Source organism: Myotis nattereri, assembly GCF_964212035.1.
Source record: "Myotis nattereri genome assembly, chromosome: 5".
NCBI lineage: Eukaryota > Metazoa > Chordata > Mammalia > Chiroptera > Vespertilionidae > Myotis > Myotis nattereri.
Window position 1 is genome coordinate 84153875 of NC_138080.1, and position 25875 is coordinate 84179749.

Here is a 25875-nt window from a genome sequence, read left to right on the forward strand (position 1 = left end):
TATGCCCTATTGGGTTAGTTCCCAGAGTAATTCTCTTCTAAAATCTTTGTTGCTTGCCTTTGGCATTAGATCGATAATCCACCTGGAAATCATTTGTTAGGTATGATAGGAGATAGAGGATCAAGTGTCACTTTTTCCACACAGATGTCCAATTATCCTAGCACCATTTATAGAAGAGTGCTTTCTACTATTATTATAAAATAATATAAGCTCATGATTTTTAAAATTAAAACAGTATAAAAGTAAAAACTAAATGTCATTGCATGCCTGTGCACCAGGTCCCTATTCTCGACCCCCTGAGGCAGGTACAGTTCCTTGCTTGCAGATTTTATTTTAAGAGTAGTGTTTAAACCAGCTGTGGGCAAACTACGGCCCGCGGGCTGCGGCCTGTTTGAAATGAATAAAACTAAAAAAAAAATAAAAAAAAAAGACCGTACCCTTTTATGTAATGATGTTTACTTTGAATTTATATTAGTTCACACAAACACTCCATCCATGCTTTTGTTCCGGCCCTCCGGTCCAGTTTAAGAAGCCATTGTGGCCCTCGAGTCAAAAAGTTTGCCCACCCCTGGTTTAAACATTCCTAGCATTTGAATGGTGGCTTTAAGTTATGCCTCAGGACAGTAGAAAATTAAATCTAGAGATCTGTTGCTTTTCTGTTCCTTTTAAGTTACAGTGAATTGATTTGTTTTTGTAATATCTCTGTTATATAGAGAACAACAGTTGTACTGCATTCAGTTTAAGATAGTAAGGCTGTATTGGGATTTCTCAGCAACCATTCAAATATTTTGAAATAGCAAATCTTATCATTAGATTCTTTGTAGTGCCCCAAAATGCTTCAGTGTTTCCTTACAAATAACTTGATAATTTGTTAGTTGAAAGAGAGTAAATACATTTTAAGGACCCATTCCAATGTACCTGAAATGTGGTATTGAAAAAGATTGAGGGGCTATATTCAGATTTAACAGGAAAGAATTTTAGGCTCAGTACATATTGTGCACCATGGAGCATGAGAGAGGCATTTGTCCCATTTTACCTCATTGGTCCTTTCCGTTGGGGTTGTTTCCTGGGGCAATGAGTGGTTGAACTGGGACTCTTGTCTGTATCTTTCATTCCAATTCAGAGTTTCTCCTTCTACCTCATATTTCTGTATTATGCTATACGAAGATGTTTGCATGATTGACTGGGGGAACCTTAGCAATGACAGAGGCCCTATCTTGAATTTTGGATTTTATTTAAATCATGGAATTATTTGCCATTCCCACCATACTCCGAGACTTAATTTTATTTGAAACTTGTACTTCAGAACAGTTTTTTAAGCTGGAAAACAGAATCACTGCACTTAGACTAGTCGAACTATTTTTAAAGCAAATAATTTAAAAACTATTTTAAAAGTAATTGCGTATAATTGCTAAGGCCTTAGGGGGAATTTCACCAGCTCCTCTCATTAAAATAAACATCACGACTCTGTCATTGTCTGATTAAATGCATATGAAATTATGCTAGATGAGGGGAAAGAATCTGTAAGTACTTTACACACCGGTAAGAGTCAGAAAAGAACACAGAACAGTCAACCTGGGGGCACGTGGGTTTTCCCATTGTAAAGTTGTGAGGCACATACTGAACACTCGGGAGGGTGGGACCTGTATAGGATTTCTGTGTTGTAAAAGCTTCAGTGGACACTTATAAAGAATATATGTGTTCAAATTTGCAACAAATAAAAGTCAGTTTTTGTATAATATGCTCTGATTCACCACTCTCCAGTTTACCAGTATTTCTTTCGGCCATTTCCCTGACTGAAGTTTGAGGTTCCTTCTCTTTTTATGGTACTTTAAGTCAAGACGTAAAGGGATATTTTCCAAAGCAGAAGAATTCACAAATTTTGGATTAGATTAGACAGGTGTTCATGGAATTTTCTCTTCTTTTTCATTATAGGGGGAAAGGGGAAAAAAATTACAAGCAGTCCTCCTTGGATTTAATAGCAGCATTCCTGGCCCAGGTCTAATTGGGAAGGAGTATTTAGGTCATCCCTGGGCCAGCAATCCCACAGCCCAGCCCAAGCCTGAGGTCCATGACTGGGAACCTGGGCTGCAGATCACAGTTTACTGCCTGGCAGAGAGATATAAATACCAGTTTTGTGACTTCTCCACAGTATACTGCTGGCTCAAGACTCTGGCTCCACCTGTGTACATCATCCCTCTTATTTAGTTCAATCTTTGAGAGTCCGAGACTAAGCTAACCACCCACCACTCCCAGTTCCACTCGGAGCAGCCATACCAATATTTGACCAGGTCTCACATACCTAGTTGTGTTCGTCTGTCTTTCTATCCATCTTCCTGTCTCCTTCCCCACACTACCTCCTTGGCAGAATGCCCTTTGGAAAATTACCATTGCCTCCAGATGGAAACAGAACACGGGAAGAGAATTACATTCATTTTTATATCATTGGAAATGCTAGGAAGAGAAAAATCGAGGTAACCTTAGTGAACTGGAAAAAACAAAGCCCCATCTGAATTTTTATAAATGATAATGCTCCATGCTGGTGGGGCTATGGTGAGAGAGAAGAGGCAGCCCCCACACTGTTGGTGGGAATGCAGTTCAGTAGAACCTTCTGAAAAGCTTCTTGCTAGGATGTACCATAAAAAGAGAAGGAACCCTTTGAAAAAGCCTCCTAGCCTTTGACCCACTAATTTTTTTTTAATATATTTTATTGATTTTTTACAGAGAGGAAGAGAGAGGGATAGAGAGTCAGAAACATCGATGAGAGAGAAACATTGAACAGCTGCCTCCTGCACACTCCCCACTGGGGATGTGCCCACAACCAAGGCACATGCCCTTGACCGGAATCGAACCTGGGACCCCTGAGTCCGCAGGCTAACACTCTATCCACTGAGCCAAACCGGTTAGGGCTGACCCACTAATTTAACGTCTAGGAATTTATGCTAAGGAAACAATTGGAGACACAGACAACGATCCTCAGCAAGGAAGTGAGTGGCAGCACTGTTTATAACAGCTGGAGGGGATAATAATCTGAGTGTGCACAAAAAAAGAATGGTTACATAAATCACGTAGACCCCGTAACCGAATGCCTGCTGCCATTTTAAAAACATGATATCAAAGGCTATTTAATGACACAAGAAAATGCTTAACTAGGTGAAAAAGGTTATAACTATGTACAGTGTGAGGCAAAAGTAGGTGTACCTTTGTGAGTATGTGAAACAGAGTTTACTCTTGATTATTATTTATTAATTATTGTATTTTCCATATGAAAAACTGTAAACCTAGTTTTGCCTCATCCTATATGTAGTATTATCTCCCCCCACCCCACCCCCCCAAAAAGAGGAAATATGTCAAGATGTTAACAGGCATTATCAGGGGTACAAATTAGGTATGATTTTATTACTTGCTTTTTGGTATTTTCCAATTTTCTACAGTGCCATCTGTAATTTTGAGTATCAAAATTTTAAAAAAGAATAGTTTTCTTCTTTAAGGTCAGCTTACTGCTCAGCCCCTAGCAGCTTAAGTTTTAACTACTGTGGTGTAGACACCAGAGAGGGGCTGCCCCAGCCATGATCAGATTGGGAGCTGCTGGGCAACCCCATCCACAGTATGGCAGGCAAGCTCTGGCCAGTGCAGCAGACATGCCATTGTTCCAGTGAGTCACCACAGAAGGGTGTGAAGCTCATCATATTGCATGAACTATCAGCCACAACCCAGCATGCTGCCAGGCCTTTGAGCTTATCTTCCTAAACCGTTATTTCTTCACTGTCCAGTGAATGTCAAAGGGATTGACTGGGACTTTTGAGGACACTGTAGACCAGCAAACTAGAGCTGATGCAAGCCTTCCTCTTGAATCCTAGTCAAACGGGCAAGTGTTCCTTCCATGCTAACACTTAAGCTGTTGTGGTTACAGTTGAGCCTTGATATGGGGGCCTGGCAGAACCTCAGGAATATTTAGGATAAAAAGTGTGCTGGGGTGTTCAGCTCAGAAACTCCCTTCCAGCTGGTCTTGAGGGCTGCAGAGAGGCCTTGAGGGGTCATCTGCTAAGATTGTAGTTATAAAATTATTTTTTTCCTATCCTGTTATCTTTGGCCTCATTAGTGGGAAAAGAGTTTGAGAATTTAATATTGTAGGTTTCAGAGGCAATAGAAAAGCTGATCATTTTTTGTTTGTTTCGTTTTGGACATTTGGGGTGCTGTTGTCAGTTTTAAGTAACCTCTAGCCAGACTCTCTGGTGTGAAAGATGATACAAAGAGCCTCGGGCCATTCTCCTCCTTGTGCACCTTATTTCCCTCTTTGTGTTTTCTGAGTTGCATCAAAACTAAAATATAATGTGCTGCCTGTTCCTTGGAAGAGCATTAATATGTTTATAGTCATTCTCCCGCTACAGGCATCAATCATTGTGGTATGTAAAAATGTTCAATGGTATTGGTGACAGGTCCATCCATGCTGTCACAAAGAGTAAGATTTCCTTCTTTTCCTTTTTTTGTTTTGTTTTTTTTACAGCCAAGCAGTATTCCATTGTGTAAATACCACAGCTTTTTTATTCACTAATCTACTGATGGTCACTTGGGCTACTTCCAAATCTTGCCTATTGAAAATAATGCTGCACTAAACATAGGGGTGCATATAGTCTTTTGAATTAGTTCTCCAGCTTCTTCGGATATATTCCCAGAAGTGGAATAGCTAGGTCATAAGGCAGTTTCATTTTTAATTTTTTTAAGATAACTTCATACTGCTTTTCACAGTGGCTACACCAATCTGCATTACCACCAGCAGTGCACATGAGTTCTCTTTTCTCTACATCCTTGCCAACACTTTTTTGTGGACTTATTGATGATAGCCCTTCTAATGGTATGAGGTGATAGCTCATTGATGTCTCATTGTGGTTTAATTTGCATTTCTCTGATGATTATTGACATTGAGCATCTTTTCATGTCTATTGGCATCTGTATATCCTCTTTGGACAGGTGTCTATTCAGGTCCTTTGCCCATTTTTTAATTGGATTGTTTGTTTATTTTATGTTGAGTTGTATAAGTTCTTTTTAAATTTTGGATATTAACCCCTTAGTACATGTACCATTGGCAAATATGTCCTCCCATTCAGTAGGCTGTCTTTTGATTTTGTTTATGGTTTTCTTTGCTGTGCAAAACCTTTTTAGTTTGATATAATTCTATTTGTTTGTTTATTTGTTTATTTTGTTTCTCCTTCCTGAGGAGATATATCAGAAAAAAATATTGCTATGAGAAATATACAAGATTTTACTGCTTATGTTTACTTCTGGGATTTTTATGGTTTCGAGTCTAATGACTAAGTACTTAATCCATTTTGAGTTTATTCTTATGTATGGTCTAAGAAGATGGTCTAGTTTCATTTTTTGCACATATCTGTTCAATTTTCCCAACATCATTTATTGAATAGACTATCTTTACTCCATTGTATGGTTTATCTCCTTTGTCAAATATTAATTGATCATAAAGGTGTGGGTTTATTTCTGGACTCTCTATTCTGTTCCATTGATCTACTGTTTTATGCCAGTACCATGCTGTTTTGATTACTATGGCCTTGTAGTATGGTTTGATATCAGATAGTGTGATTCCTCCAACTTTGTTCTTCTTTCTCAAGATTGCTGTGGCTATTCAAGGTCTTTTGTGGTTCTATATAAGTTTTTGGAATATTTGTTCTAGTTCTGTGAAATATTTCATTGGTATTTTGATAGGAATTGCATTGAATCTATATATTGCTTTTAGTAATATGGACATTTTAATGATGTTACATCTTCCTACCCATGAAGTGGTATATACTTCACTTATTTGTATCTTCTTGCCTTTCTTTCTTCATTATAATTTTCCAAGTACAGGTCTTTTACATCCTTGGTTAAATTTGTTCCTAGGTATTTTATTTTATTTTTTGATGGCAACTGTGAATGGGATTGTTTTTTTAGTTACCCTTTCTGATAGCTTGTTATTAGTATATAAAAATGCAACTGGTTTCTGGATATTTATTTTGTATCCTGGTACTTTATTGAATTCATTTATCAGTACTAGTAGTTTCTTAGTGATCTTTAGGGTTCTCCTTATACAGTATCATACCATCTGCAAATAATGACAGTTTTACTGATTCCTTTACAATTTGGATGCCTTTTATTTCTTCTTCTTGTCTGCTGTGGCTAGGCTATGTTGAATAAGAGTGGTAAAGAGGACATCTCTGTCTTGTTCCTGGTCTTAAGGGAAATGCTTATAGTATTTACCAATTGAGTATGATGTTGGCTGTGGGTTTGTCATAAATAACCTTTATTATGTTGAGATATGTTCCCTCTATTACCTCTTTGCTGAGAGTTTTTTATCATAAATGGGTTCTGGATTTTATCAAGTGCTTTTTCTACATCTGCCAATGGTTTTTATCCTTCATTTTGTTTGTGTGGTGTATCACATTTATTGATTTGCAGCTATTGAACCAACCTTGCATCCCAGGAATAAATCCCACTTGATCATGGTGTATGATGTTTTTAATGTATTGCTGGATCCGTTTGCTAATATTTTGTTGAGGATTTTAGCATCTGTGATTGTTTTTAAATCTGTGCCATCTTGTCAAATATATCATAAGCTCTTGAAGTTAGGAACCTTGGCAAATACTAACTTGTATTCCACTTTTTTGTCTTGATCACACTAAATTATCTCTAACTAGTCTTTGCTAGATTAATGGGAGAAATGGCCATGCTCTTCTAATTTAATCTCTCATATTTTATGGATTTTATCTGCTGGATGAATCTAGCAGGCAGAAGACTGGAGGCATGATTGGGGATTTTGTTGGAATTACAATTTGTTGAGTCTTATTGAGTCTGTTACTGCATTCCCAATTTCCCTTGCAAATGTGGTTGGCATCTAAAGGAAAGTCATAAATCAGTGATTCAGAAGGCTTCTAGTGCTGTGGCTGAGTCTGTGAAGACACTTGGCACAGTATCGAGGAACGGAGCAAGTCCTGTTATACCAGAGGCTTGGAGTCAGGGATTGGGGTCTGAACCTCTCAGTCTTGTAACTTACAGGCTGAGCACCTTCAGACAAGCCTCAAAATGGCCCAAGCTTCCACATCTGTGTAACATGAATTACAGTAGTGCCTTTTGACTTGTTGGGTGGGTTAAACAAGATTCACTAATTCACTTAGTAATTGTTTATTGAATACTTCAGGCACTATTTTAAACTCTGGAGATAGAGCTGTAAACAAAATGGACAAAAATCCCTGCCTCATAGCATTTATATTCTAGAAATGTAATACACATAATGGCACTTCATAATGTTTCATCCAATTAGTATGAGGCTGATGAACTCACACAATGGGTTTTTACTGTATATTGCCATAGGAATTTTTGTTGCAACTCTAGGTAATTAGAGCCGTAATTGAGTCTCGTGTCTGAATTGAGTATGTCCCATTAAGTAGTACATTTATGTGTTCTTGCTAATTCCCACTATGTTGAGAAAGTCTGATCCCTGCATGGGAGTGCTGTCATTTCCCCCTCTACAAAGTACTTGAACCAAACAGTCCAGAGTTGGCTGAGGCCCAGGGGCTGCAGGTGGTGGTGTGGCCAGGTGGTCCCCACATTGTTTTCTCAGTCATTAGTGTTCGCACTATCTGTGATTTCATGCAATTTTACAGAGTTGCTAAAATGTTTGTTTGTTTGTTTGTATATGGAAAGAAGTCGAAGGGCTAGCATGACCAATTAAAGTCAAACCATATTTTAGTGAGTAATTTCAACCTTTCCTCTCCAAACTTTTGATCAGCCAGCGACTAAAGAACAAAATGACAGATTTGAGGTTTCCATTCCTCTTTTTGTTTTTACTGCCTCCCCTCTGGGGTTTTTCTTTGAGCATCAAAATGCCCAGAACCTCTGAAAAGAGAAAGAGCAGACCTGGAAAGCAAACCTCAGAGGAACAGCCCACTGCCCATAACTACAAGGCCTCTCTCAAGAGGCGTGTGTCCTTTTCAGACCCATCCTCCATCCGCTGCCATTTTTCTAATGCGGTACTTCTCCGGGTCTCCAATGGCAGACAGCCCATTTAGTTAAAAATGTAAACAGGAAATTGTTTTCTGGCTCAATAGCCTGTGTGGCCTGGAAAAAAAATGGTCATTTTTGCTGAGACACGACTTTAAAAACACGCATGCAGTAGGGGAAGCTGAAGGCTGGTTATAAGCTATCCCTGCCCCAGACAGAGGCCTGGGATAGGCTATGGGTGTGGGAACTCATGTATGTGGGTTCAGGGCGTTTATCACCTGTGGCCAAAGGCACAATGGACACAACTGACGAAGCTCCTGTCACGAGAAAGCAGTTATCCTGCAGGGCAAGGAGACGGTAATGCTCCCAGGATTACCGGACAAGCATTCGCTGGAAGAACTGATGGGCACTGATGACAAGTCTGGGTTCAGCGCTTCTCTAGTTGCTCCAGCTCCCCATCATGTGGCCTTCCATGGACCTCCTGTGCTCCCACTGTGGTTTCCCTGTGTGCTGATGAGTTTTCTGGTTGTTATGTCTTGCAGCCCCCCGAATCCAAGCCCAACTTCACCCCTCTCGCCATCTTGGCCCATGTTTTCGGCGCCATCCAGCCCTATGCCCACCTCATCCACGTCCAGCGACTCATCCCCCATCAGGTCTGTGGCAGGGTTTGTTTGGTTTTCTGTTGCTGCCGTTGTTCTCTCATTGGCTTGGTCCTCTCTTCATGCAGTGTTCAGCCTCCTCGTCAACTTTGTTCCCTGCCATCCAAATCTGCACTTGCTTTTTGACAGGCCAGAAGAAGCAGTTCGTGAAGACTCCAGGTAAAGTCACAGATCGTGGCCAATCCGGTCTCATTTATCCAAAGGCAGTCAGGGACAGCGGGTGGCCAACCTCTGCACCCCCACCCCCCAATTCCAGCCTAAGAGCCAAAGCTGGGAGGGACCATTCTCATGAACCAGCCTGGCATTTTCCACACCCTTCTGAACCTTCCTTAATTTGAATTAATAATCTGTGATACTTGCCCTGCCGGTGTGCTCAGTGGTTGAGTGTTGACCTATGAACCATGAGGTCAGGGTTCTATTCCTGGTCAGGTCACATGTTCAGGTAGGGGGCTCGATCCCCAGTGTGGGGCATCTAGGAAGCAGCCCATCAATGATGTTTCTATCTCTCCCTCTCCCTTCCTCTCTGAAATCAATAAAAAAAAGTTTTTTAAAAATAACCTGTGATACTTGAAGTTTGGAGAAAGAGTGCCTCCTGAACGGGTTTCTGTATGGCTCACTCTCTGAATCATGGAGCTGTCTGTGCTTTGGTATTAGATGATTTCAGAGGCAACAGTGCCGAGACATGTGCTGACTTTTTCTTCCCTCATTTTTATTAGGTACCATCAGGCAACATTTGTTTGTGGGCACTGAGCACTGACACCTAATTGCTGAGACCAGACCACTGGGAGAGAGATGAATATAAACACAGAATAAGGAACCCAAATATGAAGTGATTTCTCTTTAAATTGTTCATGGCCAGCTCCTTCCCTCCATGCACTCCCAGGAATCGTCAGTGCTCCCAGCTTACTCCTGTCTCCATGTGTAATGAACCATTAGCTCTCATGAGAGCAGCCAACACCTCTTTCTGAGGGTTGACCTAGTTCTTCTCCCCAAGGCCCGTGCTATAGTTCTCCCTGCTTTGGTCCCATCCAGACTTAATTCTCTGCACTTGAGTTCTTTGGAGAAGAGAAGCTATTTAAATCCAGGAAAATAATTAATTAATGAAGACCCTGCAGGATCCCTCTGCTGTACAGGTCCTTGGCATGTGTGCGTTTCAAACTTAGTCTGTGCTGTCCGACAGCCAAAATGTAGAGCCCAGTTATAAGCATCATAAGCATTTTGGGCCTTGGCAGTATTTTCTCGTCCATCTTTTTCTCCTAGCTCAGTGGTCGGCAAACTGCGGCTCGCGAGCCACATGCGGCTCTTTGGCCCCTTGAGTGTGGCCAGGAAGTTTCAATCGCACTGTACATGTGCGCCCACACGTGGTATTTTGTGGAAGAGCCACACTCAAGGGGCCGCAGTTTGCCGAACACTGGCCTAGCTGATTTTTTCCTAAGGGGCGGGTCCAGCAGAGAGGCTTAAATAATTTATAAAGATGAGTCTCACTTAGAAAAACAACAGCTCGGTGCTATTTATACACAGATGTGTATGTATTAATGTATTCTCCTCCACATACTTTTATATCTATCTTTTCATCCTGTCCTTGTATGAGAATGAGAGGAGAAGTGGCCTGAACCCTATGACAGGGAGAGAAAACTAAGGCACAGGGAGTGATTTGTACCGTCACATGGCTGAACTAGAGCCAATCAGAATTCAGGATTTCTGCCCTCAAACCAGCCCTCTTTCTGCCAAACATACGGGTGGTCCCAAATTCAAGGCTCCATGCAACTTTCAGCCTAGAGCCTGGCCTGGTCTTGTAGGATTTCTACCTAGCTTTGTCCCAGAATATGAGAAAGATAACTTTTCAATATATCCTTTTATCTTCACCCCAGGAATAAGGTAAATATTCAAATCATATTTTCCTGACAAGTTATTTTCTAATTATTTCTTAGACACATTCTGGGTACTTTGGGAAATGTAAACTTTCTAGGACACTAGATATGGCATTGATGCATCTGATCAGATCATTGATTGTCCATGAGGACCTGAACCAGAGCAAACCACATTGACCATAGACAGTAACCTTCCAAATACCTCCCTCACTCATAACAGAGACTTGGTCATTTTGATCAAAAAGGAGTAAAAATTCAATACATTGGCTCCTTGGACAGGATAGGTTAGGGGACTCAGGATAGTAGAATCATTCAGCTAAAAACCTGAAATGTACTCTCTGCTTTGAGAGTATTCACTTTTTTGTGTCTCTGAGCTTTGGGGCCCTGTTGCCTATCCAGTAGTTCCACCTCTCCTCTCCCTCTCACCTCCCAAGATATTTCCCTTTTTCTGTTTGTTTGTTTGTTTGTTTGTTTTCTTTAGCTACTCCTTTCTTCTCCCAAGGATTTCCAGATTGGCAGAGGACTGTGGCAGAAGAAGCTGCTTACTGCTGTTTGGGGTCATGGTTACTCAGCACTGCCTCCTCTGGCCATGGTTAGAACAGCACCATTTGAAGATCCTGTCCCACAACCCTGTAGGAAGCTACCATTTTGATATATGCAAGGCTGAGTAGGCCTTACAATTAGCTGTCACTGAGCTAAATATGTATGCCAAGGTGAGCACGGATACAGACAGTAGTGGGGAGCTAGCCCATTAGAGCTCGCGAACAAAGAGAGCTAAAATCCCATAACTGCTGTTGCAATATAGAGCCAAGAAGTGGGGCGTATACCCATTATTCAGGCCCAATGGGGCCTTCCCCCAAATCTACCTCCAGAATGTGAACTTCAGATTTCCTTTCCTAGGAGAGCAGATAAAAATAAGTACTTTATTATACCTAATTAATGGTCTCCTAAATGTCTACATCGTCTGCCCTGGAAGTGGCTTCCTCTCCCCCTCTTCCAAGCCACTTTAGTGCTTATTAGTTCAAGCTCAGAAACAAAGCTGCCTTTCACAGCACCTCAGAGAATGGGTTCTGCAGGGACATTCCCTTTACATTTCCCTTTCCTTTCATTCGTAACCCCAGAAAAGCACCCAGCCCCAAACCCATAACTTGCATTTGCACGGGGGCCCCTGGAAACAGTGCCTGAATGATTAAGCCATTGCAACCTGCCAATCTATCTGGCCCCACCACCCTGTCATGCCATACAATGGAGAGTGGGTCGTCATTTTGATAGGCTTGCAAGGGCATTTGAGGGGAACTCCTCTGAGTGCTTTCTTGGCCTGCTGCCATGCTCAGAAGCAAAGATGAAAAATGAACTGGCAAAGGATTCCAAACTTTTTCATGCCCTTGAAGGCCCAGCTAAGGTCTGAAGGGCACTGTTACAGGAGCAGCCGAAGGCACCCCAGGCTCTCTATGTTCAGTGCTGAGAGGCACTGTGGAGAAGCGGGAGCCAAAGAACTAAAGATGCTTGTTGGGGATTTTTTATTTTTTTGCTCAGAGCCAAATCCTACAAACACTGCCTCTGTGCCAACAGGAGCTGTTTGGGTAGGAACCCTACCTAAAGCAAACTGCTCAAGGCTTTTGCAGGGAGTATGGCATGGGACACTGGACTTGCTGGGCTTGACAGACTTTTAAAAATGATAAGACTCTTCTCTGGGTAGAGTTGCCAGATTTAGCCAATAAAATGAATACCCAGTTACATTTGGATTGTAGATAAACAACAAAAGATTTTTTTTTTAGTGTAAGTATGTCTCCTGTAATATTTGGGATATACTTATACTAGAAATTATCCCTTATTGACCTGAAATCCAAAGTTGGCTAGGTATCTTGTATTTTACTTGGCAGCCCTTATCCTGGAGAATGGAGGCGGTCCCTTTAAAAAACACTCCTTCTGTCATCCCTCCCATCTTCGTGCATGTCCCAAAGCGGTGGGAGAAGCCACAGGGGAAGAGAGCTCTCATAGACCATCAGTCACCTACTAATTTGAAAGAAAAAAAAGAAAAGCAAGGCCCTTTCCTGACCTTTGTTTTTATTTATTTATTCATTTATTTTTACTGTTGTTGTTGTTGTTGTTGTTGTTTAATCCTCACCTGAGGAGAGAGCCCGCTCATTGATGTTTAGAGAGAGAGAAACATCGATGTGAGAGAGAAACGTGGCTAGGTTGCCTTCTGAACGTACCATGACCGGGGATCGAACCTGCAACCTTGGTATGTGCCCTGACTGGGAATCAAACCCACCACCTTTCTTTCAGTTCTTAGGACAACGCTCCAACCAACTGAGTCACAATGGCCAGAGCTGTGTTTATTTTGATTGTACTATTTCATTGTCACTTCACTATTCAATTCCAAAAGCCTAATATTAGTGGAAAATTACTCCTCTTGAATGATAATCTTGGGCACCTTTCCCTCTGCTTTCTTCCTGCCAGATATCCCAGTTGGTTTCCCTGGCTTGCCCCTATTTGGTCCCATTCCCTTTATTTAATGAGGTTAATAAGTAACCTCTATGAAAATCCAGCTGGAGGGGCCTGGCCTCAGCTGATCTTCCCCTCACCTTCTATTAACCTCTATGCCAGCGGTTCTCAACCTGTGGGTCGCGACCCTTTTGGGGGTCGAACGACCCTTTCACAGGGGTCACCTAAGACCATCGGAAAACACATATATAATTACATATTGTTTTTGTGATTAATCACTATGCTTTAATTATGTTCAGTTTGTAACAATGAAAATACATCCTGCCTATCAGATATTTATATTACGATTCATAACAGTAGCAAAATTACAGTTATGAAGGAGCAACGAAAATAATTTTATGGTTGGGGGTCACCACAACATGAGGAACTGTATTAAAGTGTCGCGGCATTAGGAAGGTTGAGAACCACTGCTCTATGCAGTCTCTTTGCGCTCTCCTCACCTGCTCGGCCCTGTCCTCAAGGTGCAGTGACCTGGCTAATGTCCACTGCGCTCTCCTTCCACCTTCCATGTCACGAAGGGCTCAACTTACTTGTCAGTATGGGGTTTAGATGATTTAGCACTTTTCACAGCCAGGTGACCTCTCACTGCTCCCCACTCCTTCAAAAACAAAACAAAACAAAAAAAACTTTTTTTCCTTCCTGGAAAGTTGCACGTGGGATAGTTGGCCCTTGCTGGTCAATGCACCAACTGGGTTTGGTCAGCTCATAGAATGTGCCCCTTGTTCTGAACTTTATTCTGTTTAATGATAATTCCCCAGGAAGAGCTGTTTTCCATTGAAGCTGATGAATTCTAAAGGCTGTTCTTTCCCACATTCCCAGAGGTCCCACTTCCTTTTATTCTGAATTTCCCAATTTTCTCCCACCTGGCCATCAACTCTCGGCTACTAGAAGACCAGAGCGAATTCAGTAAACTGCACCCTGGCAACAAATTCTGGATAGTGATTTACTCTTGTCATTCTGCACAGTAGACCTTTTCAGGCTTCTTTCCTTCAGTTTTCATGGAGCCCAGACTAGAAGTTCTAGATGCCTGGGCCTGGGATGGGTTTCCAACCATCCAGGGCTTCTCTTTCCCAAAGGGAAGCTGTCTTGGTGATTCCAAGTAATAACAATTCCAGGATGACCCACCATGCCCCGCCCCTTCTGAGTCTGTCTGGATTTACCCGACACTAGCCATTCCTCAGCCGAATCTCATTTGTCCCTAGAAATTGGTGCACCATGGGAGGGTTAGCACCTCTGGCTCCTTGAGTCTGCCCATCAATCACATGAAGATGAAATAATACTATCTATACCTCAGTAATTATCTAACCCAGAGCACCTCTGTACTCGTTTGTTATTCCGCCCTGGAACTCCTACATAAGCTTCCTCCGATGGCTTAGAGGGAGAGGAAAATGCTTTTATCAAATAAAGAACCAACTTGACTGTTAAATGTAATTTTTCTTATGACCCTGAGAATTCCATAGGTCATTTGGAACTAGTTGGATATCAAAGCAAAATTTTCTAGAACTTAATAGGATTTACCTGTTTTTACAGTTTACTCTCTGGAACAGGAGTTTGCATTCTGTGGTCCATGGGTCCAATCTGGCCCACCACCTGTTTTTTGTAGTCAACGTTTGATGGAACCCAGCCACACATACTTGTTTACATGCTGTTATGGCTGCTCTCGGCAACAATGCAGTGTTGAGTAATTACACCAGAGACCATGTGGCCCACAAAGCCTAAAACATTTCCTGTCTGGCCCTTTACAGAAAAAGTTTGCCCACCCTGGCTCTAGAACAATGGTTCTCAGCCCTGTTGCACACAAGAGTCCCTTGGAGACCTTTTTAAAATCCTGAAGCCTCTCTTTATATCTGCAAGTCAGGTTCGAACCCAGCTATCTGTACTTTTTTGAAAGCTCCCAGGTGATTTTGATACACAATGAGAGCGGTTGTCAACACTCATTGGACATGAGAAGGGGGGGAAAAATGCATCGTGCCCCCCCTCCCTTCTTCCCACACTCCCACACATGTACACGTGTGTAACCACTCACATGCATACCTTGTCTATTCCCTGCCCTCCCTGGCGGTCAGGGACTTCCAGCTCTGGAATCCTTTCCACCAGCCCCATGAGAAATAAGTAACATCTGGAGAAGCTGATGTCAGCCTGTGGCCCGGAGTGGAAACCTGGCCTTGCTAGAATTTCTCCTTTTTGACTCACTGAGCATTGCCCGCTCTCAGCAGGCCCTGCTGGGAGTGTTCTCTGTGCACTATGGAAGTTCTCTCCACCCCTCCCTCCCTCCCCCGCAGCCTGCCCTCCCACTGTTCCACTGCTGTAACTCCTAGGTCAAGTTTTAACATGGCACAAGGTCACCCCACAAGAAGTTCGGTTTCTCAGGGCTCAGGGCTTTTCTCTGAATATTTCTCATTTTTTCCTGGTGACCTTTGCAACTTTTCCACCTCATGTTGCACCCACTGGCTGCCTGGTTCGGCTCTTCCCACCCCAGAGGATCAGGTGGCTCACAGTGAAGGGGAAGAAGAGAGAAGAACTATCTGGAGCTTTCAGAGGGTTTTTAAACATTGCTAACTAAACTCCTGTCTTCACACAGCACTCCGTTCCGGAAGGCAAAAGCCTTGTACGCTTGCAAAGCTGAGCACGACTCAGAGCTCTCATTCATCGCAGGCACAGTCTTCGATAATGGTGAGTTTTCTTGTCCCCTCGCCAAGATGGGGGCAGCAAATAAATAACTGGAGTTTTCTAAGTTCCTACCTAAGGAAAATCTCAGTTGAATGGATAATACTGAAAACGAGTGCCTTTCCCAAAATGAGAGAGCAGCAGTGGACCTTCAGACCGAAGGGTCCCAGGTTCGATTCTGGTCAGGGCACATGCCTGGGTTGCAGGCTTGATCTCCAGTGGGGGGCATGCAGGAGGCAGCCAATCAATGATTCTTTCTCATCACTGATGTTTCTATCTCTTTCTCCCTCTCACTTCCTCTCTGAAAGCAATAAAAATATATTTTTTTAAAAAGTGTGGTCAGCCAACCTGGACAGTCTTGGCATAGGGTCACGGACCACCCCTCCTACCACCTGCCTGAGACCCAGAAGTACAGGGCAGCCAAGGCTCCCAGGTAACCATGTGGCCCACAAAGCCCACAGCTGGAGAACAGGAACTCTAGATTCAGGCATCTCTAACTCAAGTCCTGGCTTGATCCCTTCCTCCTGTGTGACCTCAAGCAGAAAACAGCTGGTTGTGAGAAAATCGAGATAGTGCACATCACATATTTAAAATAGGTCTCAACACACACTCTGCGTTCAGTACGTTATTTTTGTGATTATTGTCGTCATTCCATCCATCTTAGACAGGCCCTGACGCTGTCATAGTTCTTGGTGACGGTCTTTCCTTTTCAGCTGGTAGGACCCAAGCCTGGATCTTGGCTGGGTAGGAGGTAAGAACCTTGACTCCTGAGCCCTGGCTCTGTGTTAGGACCTCGAGATCCAAGCCCGATCAGAGATGGGCTCCTGGGACCAGCCTTGACTGCATCCGCATGCCAAGGAGCTGCCCCGGGGTGCACGGCCCCTGCGCTCATCATGGCAGGGATTCTGAGCAGGCACAGGTGGAAAGCATGGGGAACTGGTCACAGGGGACCTGGGAGTTCCCAGCCCACACCTGGAGCTGGACCTTCTCAGCCAGCAGGGCTTGGTGTGAGCCCATAGCTGCATGTGGCCTCAGGGCCTGTGTCCTCTTTGATGGTCCTCAGAGCCCCCAAAGCACTGTCCTTAAACCTTTGCTCCATTTTCATGGGCCCTTTGCAAGTCACAGCGCACGGTCAGCCACCAAATAGCCTCCCCCATGAGCAGCTGAGGCTTTCAGGCCCCAACAAACCTGCAGGGAAGTGGGTCCACTGAAGGCTGTCCAAAGCCATGTCATTGATGAGTGTCCCCCGAACAGGCCCACATGGCGGAGCTACAGCCCAGCCATCACATGACACAACTGCCATGGCAGACAAACCAGAGTGGGCTGCGTGCAGGATTCTGTGTCCTGCTCTGTCTGCAGGGGAGGGGCTGCCCATAGATGTGCAGGATTTGAGAGAGCCCCACCTTTACCGGTGAATTCCGTTTAAAGGTCTGTCCTCTAAACCCCAATTCACTGTTCCCCTGGGCAAGGGACTTGCCATGGTCCTACCAGCTGTTCACTCTGACAACACAGAGGACCCCTGACTGCAGGGACAGAATTGGTCTAAGCTCCCAAAAGGTATGTGTGTGTGTGTGTGTGTGTGTGTGTGTGTGTGTGTGTGTGTGTGTGTGTGTTATTTGTGACTCCTTTTCCTGAGTGTAGCCTTCTTCCATTTTTTTAAACTTCTACATTGAGATACTCACAATCCATAAAATGTACCCATTTAAAATGTACAACTTGGTGGTTTTTTTATATATTCAGAGTTGTGCAGCCATCACCACTATCTAATTCCAGAATCTATTCATTACCCCCAAAAGAAACCCTGTACACTTTAGCAGTCAAGCCCCAGGTACCTCTAACCTACCCCATCCAGCCTAGGTAGCCACTACTCATTCTGTCACCATAAATTTGCCTGCTTGGATAATTCATATAAATGGAATTACACAGTATGTAGCTTTTATAGCTGGCTTCTTTCACTTAGCATCTTTTCAAGGTTCATCCATGTTGTATCATGTGTCAGAACTTCATTCCTTATTATTGCTGGATAATATCCCAGTGTATGAATATATCACATTTGATTAATCCCTTCATCAATGAATGGACATTTTGATTATTTCCACTTTTTGGCTGCTATAAACCGAGGACATGTATTTTCCATTTTGGTGATATACCCAGGGATGGGATTGCTGGGTCTTACAGTAACTATGTTTAACTGTTTAAGAAACTGCCAAACTGTTTTACAAAAGGGATGCGGCATTTTACATTCCCTCCATTTGTTTTTAAGTCTTCTGTTTGAAGTAGTTTAGCTAACCACAAAAAGAAAAGAAAAGATACGTAGGTAATTTTAACTGCCAGGTCCTTTCCTCCCCCTCTGGGCACTCTGCCTCGCAGCCCTGGGATTCTGCCATCTCACACGTGTAGTCGTCACGAACCCCGTCCTGACAGATGAGCACGAGGGAGGCCTGGTTTAAGGAGCAGCATTGCCCAAGCCTCCGTGGCCTCTGGGAGTCGTGGCAGAGGTCACGGACACTAGTTTGTTTTTAACCAGCAATGCCAGCGACCTTTCGAATTCCCTGAAGAGCAAAGGGCCAGATTAAACCCAGAAGACACCTTTCAGAGTTTACTTTGAGCTGCAGTCGAAGAAGGATCTGACAGAATGTTGCTCCACTTTATAGACTGGTTTGGTTGATAGCATTTTATTATGTCTGCCTTTGGGGAATGCTACACTTCCTCTGTTTTCCCCTTCCCGTCACCTCTGTTGGAGAAATCAGGCATTAGAAGAGGAAAACCCTGTTTACACGTCAGGCAGGGAGATCTCTTTCTTTGTTCTGTCTCATTAGTTTAGTGCTGGAGATACGAGGCAAGGACTGTTTATGTAGAATGCTCTTCAGCTGTCAGATGAAATTATCAGACCAATTCAAAGAAAGTTTCCTAATGACAGGGTTGGGGTCGGTGAGTATGTGTGTTTTCAGGACCAAGAAGAATAAATAAGGAGGGGAAGAGGGCAAAGTCTGGTGTTTCGTAGTGACTCATCTCCAAGCATGGATTCCAGGGGCCTGTGCTGTGCAGTCAGTGCCTGGACTTTGTGCAACCGAGAGTGGATGTGCAATACTCGGAAATAACTCCATGGCAGCCCTTGCCAGTCTACCCGGAAACTGCCCACTTCCGCAGGAGCCAGCACCTCCAACAGTAACTGGAAAGAGAAATAACTCGTGTTCTCAGGAACATTAGTCATCTTGAAGCTACGTGATTAGCAATACCTGGAAAAGTCACATGGTGTTCACTAAAATTGAATGCTTTTCAAGATTGGAGGTTGACGGGGTCCATTCATTTCCGGGGTCCAGGGTGCAGTGTGAGTACAAGGCAGGGCTGCCCCCGGTCTCCTTGGCTGATAGGGAACTTCACCAGGGCCGCCAAGCCGCTCAGGCAGTAGGGTTGCAGGGGGTTCCTCTGTGGAGTCTCCAGCCTCCCAACCCTCTCTGCTGCCAAACCCAAGCTGCCTCCATCTCTCACCTGGTATTTCCACCAGCTGCCTAACTAGCCTCGACATGTCCACTCTTGCCTTCATCACTGTTCTCCACATAGCAGCCAGGGTGACCTTTGGAAAATGGAAATCACATCATATTATTCTCCTGCTCAAAATACTCCAGGGGCCTCCCGTTGCTCTGAGAATCATTGACGAGGCCCTCCACAGTCCAGGGCCTGCCCCTCAGACCCCCTCACCCTCCCTCCATACACTACAGCCTCACCGGCCTTCTTGATGTTCTCAGGTGGGGTCGGCCAACTGTAACCTGCCAGTCAAACCCAACCCACTGCCCGTTTTTGTAAATAAAACTTTACTGGAATACAGCTACCCACACCTCTTTCTTTACGTATCATCTATGGCACCACAGTGGCAGAGTGGAGTAGAGACACAATTTACCATATGGCCCTTTAAGAAAAATTGCTGATGACCATTCTAAAACCACACCAAGCTTTTCCCCAACTTCAAGCTCTTGCACTTGCATCATCCCTACCCAATGGCTCCTTCAGGTCATTTAGATTTTAGTTTGTTGAGCTCCTCCTCACTCACCCACATCCCCATCCCAGTCTCTTTCTCTCCACTCATCTCTACCTAAAAGTATATGCTTTTTTATTATAGACTAGAGGCCCAGTGCACAAAATTCATGCACTTGGGCAGGGGGAGGTTCCTCAGCCCAGCCTGCGCCATCTTGCAGTCCTGGAGCCCTCGGGGGATGTCCAACTGCCATGGAGGTGAGAGAAGCTCCCCCCACCGCCACTGTGCTTGCCAGCCTTGAACCTGGCTTCCAGCTGAGCAGCGCTCCCCCTGTGGGAGTGCACTGACCACCAGGGGGCAGCTCCTGCTTTGAGCATTTGCCCCCTGGTGGTCAGTGTCTGTCATAGCGACTGGTAGGTCTGCTGTTCGGTCGATTTGCATATTAGCCTTTATCATAGTAGAAAAATATTTGTGTGTGGAATTGTAACATCCTCTTTGGATAATACAGCCTTTTATTATATAAGATTGTTTACCCCCTCTCCCAGGAGCAGAATCTTGTCTGCTTGCTCTGTACTATGTGCAAGGACTTAGCACAGTGTCTGGCACATGGTAGGTGCTTAATAAACATTTGTTAAAAGAGTAAATGCATCCAAACTCCACAGGGGTCTGTGCCTCTTCCAGCCCATGCTGCTTCTCCATGGCGCAGCCAGCCATTAAGGGATCTTAGTCGCACACTTGTGCCTTGTCCACTGTGAGCTAAGGAGGGGAGAGAACATGAGCTGTGTATACAGGGGTGTGTGGTGTATATATGGATAGAGCTGAGAGAAAGTGGTTGGCAGGAAGTGCGCCCATGTCAGCAGCAGCTTATATTTATTATATGCTTGCTGGGCTGGAGTGTTGCCCGGGCAGCTATCCGCAGCATCGTGAGTGTTTATATAGCGCGTAGGACACTGGTGCAATTCAGAAGGTTGGACATTGGTATACAGTTCAGCCCAACAAGTACTTATGAGCATCTTTGAGGTCCAAAGCATTGGATTGAGCCAGAGTGGTCAAGACCACAGACTCTGGGGTCAGATATCCTAGCTTCAGTTCTACCTCCATCACCTACCAGCTGTGAAATTTGAGGCAAGATACTTAACCTCTCTGAGCCTCAGTTTCTTATCAGTAAAATGAGGATAATAACAGAACCATCTCTGTAATCATTCTGAAAATGAAAGTAGGTAATGCTGGCCAAGCACTTAGCAAAAGACGCTCCACTTCGTACAAGCATTTCAAACTCGCAGCCGGTGGGCCGCACGCCTCATTTATTTAAACAAGTACATGCTTGACTTTGTATGTGCTCCACATATGTACTATCATTCTCATCCTCAAAGATCACATTCTCTGGTAGAATAGAGGCATAACATCATAGAAAAGGGCTTAGGCCAGCCGTGGGCAAACTACGGCCCGTTTGAAATGAATAAAACTATTGAAAAAAAAGACCGTACCCTTTTATGTAATGATGTTTACTTTGAATTTGTATTAGTTCACACAGACACTCCATCCATGCTTTTGTTCCGGCCCTCCGGTCCAGTTTAAGAACCCACTGTGGCCCTCGCGTCAAAAAGTTTGCCCACCCCTGGCTTAGGCTCTGCAGTCAGACAAGCTGGGTTCAAATTCTGGCTCTACCATTGTGACCCTGCACAAGTTAACTTGCCTCTCTGAGCCTTCATGTCCTCATCTGTTAAATAGGGGTATTTAAGGTCAAATGAGTCAATAGATATCTAAAGCTTTGAGCCCATGGCTGTTTCCCAGTCACCATTTCTAGGTGTTAGCGGCTATCATTTTAAATTCATCAGGCACAGAGGAGGAATGACAAATGTTGAATGATATAATACTAGTTAGGGAAGCAAAGGTGGGGTGGGGATCTGGTGCTGTCTCCCTCCTCTGTGACTAAATGAAAATTTGTATTTCAGTTCTTATTGCCACCCTCATTACAGAGGCATTTTGGTATAGAAAAGTTATAACCCTTAACTTTCTATAAATGAGTTAAAATACAGGTTCCTAGGCCCCATCCCTTAGATTCTGCTTGAACTGATGTGCCATGGGGCCTAGGAACCTGCAGTCTTAATAAGCATCGGGGTGGGTTCCCTGCTTTAATCAAACCTGATTTGAAGACTCCAGTGAGGCAGCAACCTGACCCAAAGGCTGCATTGTCCCCTACAGCCCCCTGTGACACTCCTCTTGTTCTCCAGTTTGGAGGACCTCCTTTGTCCCCTCTGATTCTTCCCTTGCTCAGCAAGTTCCATGTCTGATGTTTGCAGACACTGCCACCTCAGCACCTGAGCTGTGCTTGCACAGCTGACAGACCTGGAAAATGTCTGAAAGACGCGGACTCCGTGCATCCAGTGGAGTAACAGCTCACGGGGAGCTCTGCTGCAAAGAGGGAGGGGCGTCTTTCTCGTGTTTTTCTTTTGTTTGGTTGGTTGGTTATTCTCTCTAGGTCTTTTATTTGGGGGAGTGAGTTTGATTTATTTGTTTGGGGTTCTAAGCATTTGCGGTTTCCCAAAGCTTAGGTGGGTGTTTACACCAGGCCTTTACCCAGGTTTCACCAGGAGATGCTTACTGACCAGTCCAGGTGGCTGGCAGGATGACACAGGGCCCCTACGGACTAACCCACACTGAGCATTTCCTGTGTCCTGACTCTGTGGGGTGCTTTCTCCACGTTGAACCCTCACAAGAGCCGACTGAGGGGAGAGAGTTTTATTATTACCACTTAATAAGCGCAGAAACTGAAATGGTCCTAGCAGTGTCAGCTGGATGGATAGATAGGTGGAAGGCAGGGTGGTGGGATGCTGGTATTCTAAGGGCAGGATGAGAGAGGCTGGTCATCGGAGAGGCTAGGTTGCTTTTCAGCTGTGCTATGTTCTTCCCAGACATTGCCCTCCCAGACCCCTCCTCATGTGGGGTTCGTGAATCCACAAAGTACCCTTGTTACTTTTGGTTTATTCCTGAAGCCCAGTGAGAGGAAATTATGTATGCATTTTGAAGGCCACCTAACAGATGTTTGGCCTTGTCTTTTCCTGCAGGAACGCTCACTATCTACACAAGGTTGACCGTGCTCTGTGAGCCTCAGTGTGTGTCCTTCCGCTTCCCCATTTGCTTCCCTTACTGCTTCTTTCCCTACAGACTGAAGCTAGATTTGTATGGTAGTGTTGGCAGTAATGCTTTTCTAAAACAAGCTCAGGAAGTCACTTAATTAGCCTAGGAAGGGAATAGGGGAAAATTCATTCTCTCCAAGCAATCTCGGAAAATTGGAGTTTTCCTAGTCCATTAATAGCAGATGCCCTGCCTCAACCAAGTGGTTACTCAGCTCATAAGCATGAACACCCCCCCATCTCCAAGTCCCACAGTTCCTTATTTCTTTCTTCCTACTTTGACTACTTTGCAGACTCAGCTGGATTTTATATAATCTTTGAAATATCACAGTAGTTTCCATGGAGATGGATTATAATGTCACAGAAGTGGGTATATATTCTTTGGATATTGAAAAACCAAAGGGGCAGAAATTTTGAAAGTTGTCATAGAGAGAGGAAGAGGACAACTTTCAGACTTGTTTACAGGAAGGACAAACATTCTAGAGAACAGGAAAAAAGCTAAGAAAGAGTATGGGTGGAACAGAGAGAAGGCTATTGAAAGACTATAAAATGCAAAGACAAAAACAAAATCAATCAAAAAGCCTGCAGAGGGAATTTTCAAGGAAATTAGAAGCAGAAGGCAAGGGTCAAATGTATGACTAGAAGCTAGTTATCTTTAAAGGCTAGTTCTTAGCAGTCCTTTCTGGCCACTCCTTGGTACTAGGTAGATAGATAAGTACATGGATGGATGGATGGATGGATGGATGGATGGACAGATGGATACATAGATGAATATATAGATTGTGCACCATAACTGTGAACTCCAACCTAACATCTGTCCCTTCTTTTTAGTTTAAACAAGGACCTTCAGGAAATCTATGAAACCCTTAAAATTATATGCAGAATATGTAATGTCTGTCTCTGTTTCCATTTTTGTTGTGAAAGAAGTCCAGAATAGCCTTCATCAGAAGGCTTATGTCCCACAAAAGGTTCAGAAGCTCTGGTTTAAGCAAGTCCTCGGATTATGTAACTTACTGAGCAAACTTCCTTCACCCTCACATCCGCAGATGCAGCACACATCCCCCTCCCGCCCTATCTGTAACATCATCTCTTCTTGCTCTCTCCCCTTCCTGTTACAGTTCACCCGTCTCAGGAGCCAGGCTGGTTGGAGGGGACTCTGAATGGAAAGACGGGCCTCATCCCCGAGAACTATGTGGAGTTCCTCTAACCGTGGGCACAGCAGAACTGCTGAGCTTTCCATGGTATCCATGACAACTGCTGAGTCCAGTGTTGCAGGGCATTTCTCTGCCACCGAGAAGTGCAGGGTGACTGACTCTGCTGCTCCCTGTCAACACCAGTGTTTCTGTGAACTTTGGTGTCACCCATCCCCACGATCATCTCAGCTGACCTGTGGTGACATTGCAAGAAACAGAAGTAAATCAGCAGGGGAGGCCATTTGATTTTGAAAACCGAGAGAAAGGCTGGCGCAGCCATCTCTCTCGTTCAGCACCCTAATGGGGAGCACTCCTTTTGTCTCAACAGCCCCCCAAGTTCCCAACCTTCTGAAAGTGGAAGATCCTTAAGAGCATGTGGGGCTGGGTCACGGCTCCGAGATCCAGGCTGGGCCACTGCTCTTGTTTACAGCAGACGCTCTAACCCACCTCTCCATACTCAAGACCCACAGGCTCCAGGCTGCTGGGGCTGTTTGTTTGCATGCAGGATGGAGAGGGCTTACAGCACTGTTTACATAAGATCCAATCTCTCACCATCTCTAAAACAGCCTTGGCCCAGCATCAGCAGAATTCAGTCCAGTCCTCTCATGCAAGGGAGCACACACACCCCACATTCCCCACCTCCCAAGCTAGGAACTTCTCTGCCACCAAGGGCTGCCATCGCCTCGTAACCATGGCAACCCAACCTACTCTAAACCAAACCAAAAAAATATATATATATAACACGCTCTCTTTGCATCACATATTTTTTTTCTACCCCCTTTTGGATAGTTTTTTTGAATGGTTTTCCAATAACCTAACGCAGAAGATCAAGAAATGAGCATGGTCTGCTTAGGGCAGACAGAAAGAATAGCAACTGGGAACGTTTCCTTTCTGATTTATTACAGCAGCATCAGGATATATTTGGAGTAAACGCTAGTAACCTCTTGAGGTTAAATTACATCCAGGCTTAATATTTCTGTTCTTCCATGTAACTGGTGTTTGCTTTCTAGAGGGCAATTTGCTGCCTCCCAATGGGTGACACCCTCCCTTTCCTGCCTCAGTCCCTAATGGCCTCCCGTTTACCTGTCCTTGCCCCTGCCCTCGCCTGCCTCTAGCCCATCACTGACCACCCCTGGCAGTTTTCAGATGCCCTGGTGGTTTTCAGGGCCAATTCCTAGTCTAGCCCTATGGCCTATTGTTTAAAAGGACATATATGTTCACTGCCACTCAGAAAAAGGGAATTATTTCTCAGGCTTTTGAGGCATGAGATTAATGTCATGAGCCATTGTGATTCAGGAGGACACCAAAAGCTTGAGGCATAGAAGGTAGGCATTTCCTGGTCCCCCGGGGGCTGGGTCTTGGGGCAGAAGTTCGGCCTGGACACTTCAGATTCACTTGCCTCCAAAGGACAGAGTCCCCAGGATCTTCCACACTTGAATGTCCTTGCAAGAGTGGCTCTGGGCCGACAAACTTTAGACTGATGGACTGTCAGGCTCCCGGACCCCTCCGATGGCAGCCACACTTCAGAGTGTATCCTGCTCCTGGAATTCCTCTTTAGGGAAGTTGAAAGAAGAAAAGAAAAACTTGAATTGTGTTGGATTACTGTATCTTTTACATTTTTTTGAAAAGATAAACCTGTAAATAGAGTGATTTGAAATAACTATATGGCAAAGTTTTATATTTGATATTCTTGAAGCTAGTTGCCCCACACATTTTAAGCTTTGATTGCTGAACAAGTGTGTATAAGAAGGAAAGATGGGTCTCAATCTCGAAGGGAGTCAAGGTCATATACCTCCTGGCCTTGAGGAAGGAGAAGGTATTTCTGCACATGCTCTGCTGGTGCTTGTCAGTGGGCATAACACATTGATGGTG

The 25875-nt window shown here is 44.2% G+C and overlaps 1 protein-coding gene across 3 annotated transcripts in view; it reads left to right on the forward strand.

Moving 5' to 3' along the window:
- ARHGAP26 (Rho GTPase activating protein 26) overlaps positions 1–25664 on the forward strand; it is a 413435-nt gene extending 387771 nt beyond the window's left edge. The window contains exons 21-23 of one of the 3 annotated variants that reach the window (XM_081091772.1): positions 8535–8810; positions 15612–15703; positions 23929–25664. In XM_081091772.1, coding sequence (XP_080947898.1) covers positions 8535–8810; positions 15612–15703; positions 23929–24017 — 457 coding nt within the window. In that variant the 3' untranslated portion in view covers positions 24018–25664. The remainder of the gene's footprint in view (positions 1–8534; positions 8811–15611; positions 15704–23928) is intronic. The other 2 variants (XM_081091773.1, XM_081091774.1) reach the window with 2 other exon arrangements.
- Positions 25665–25875: the final 211 nt, after the last annotated feature.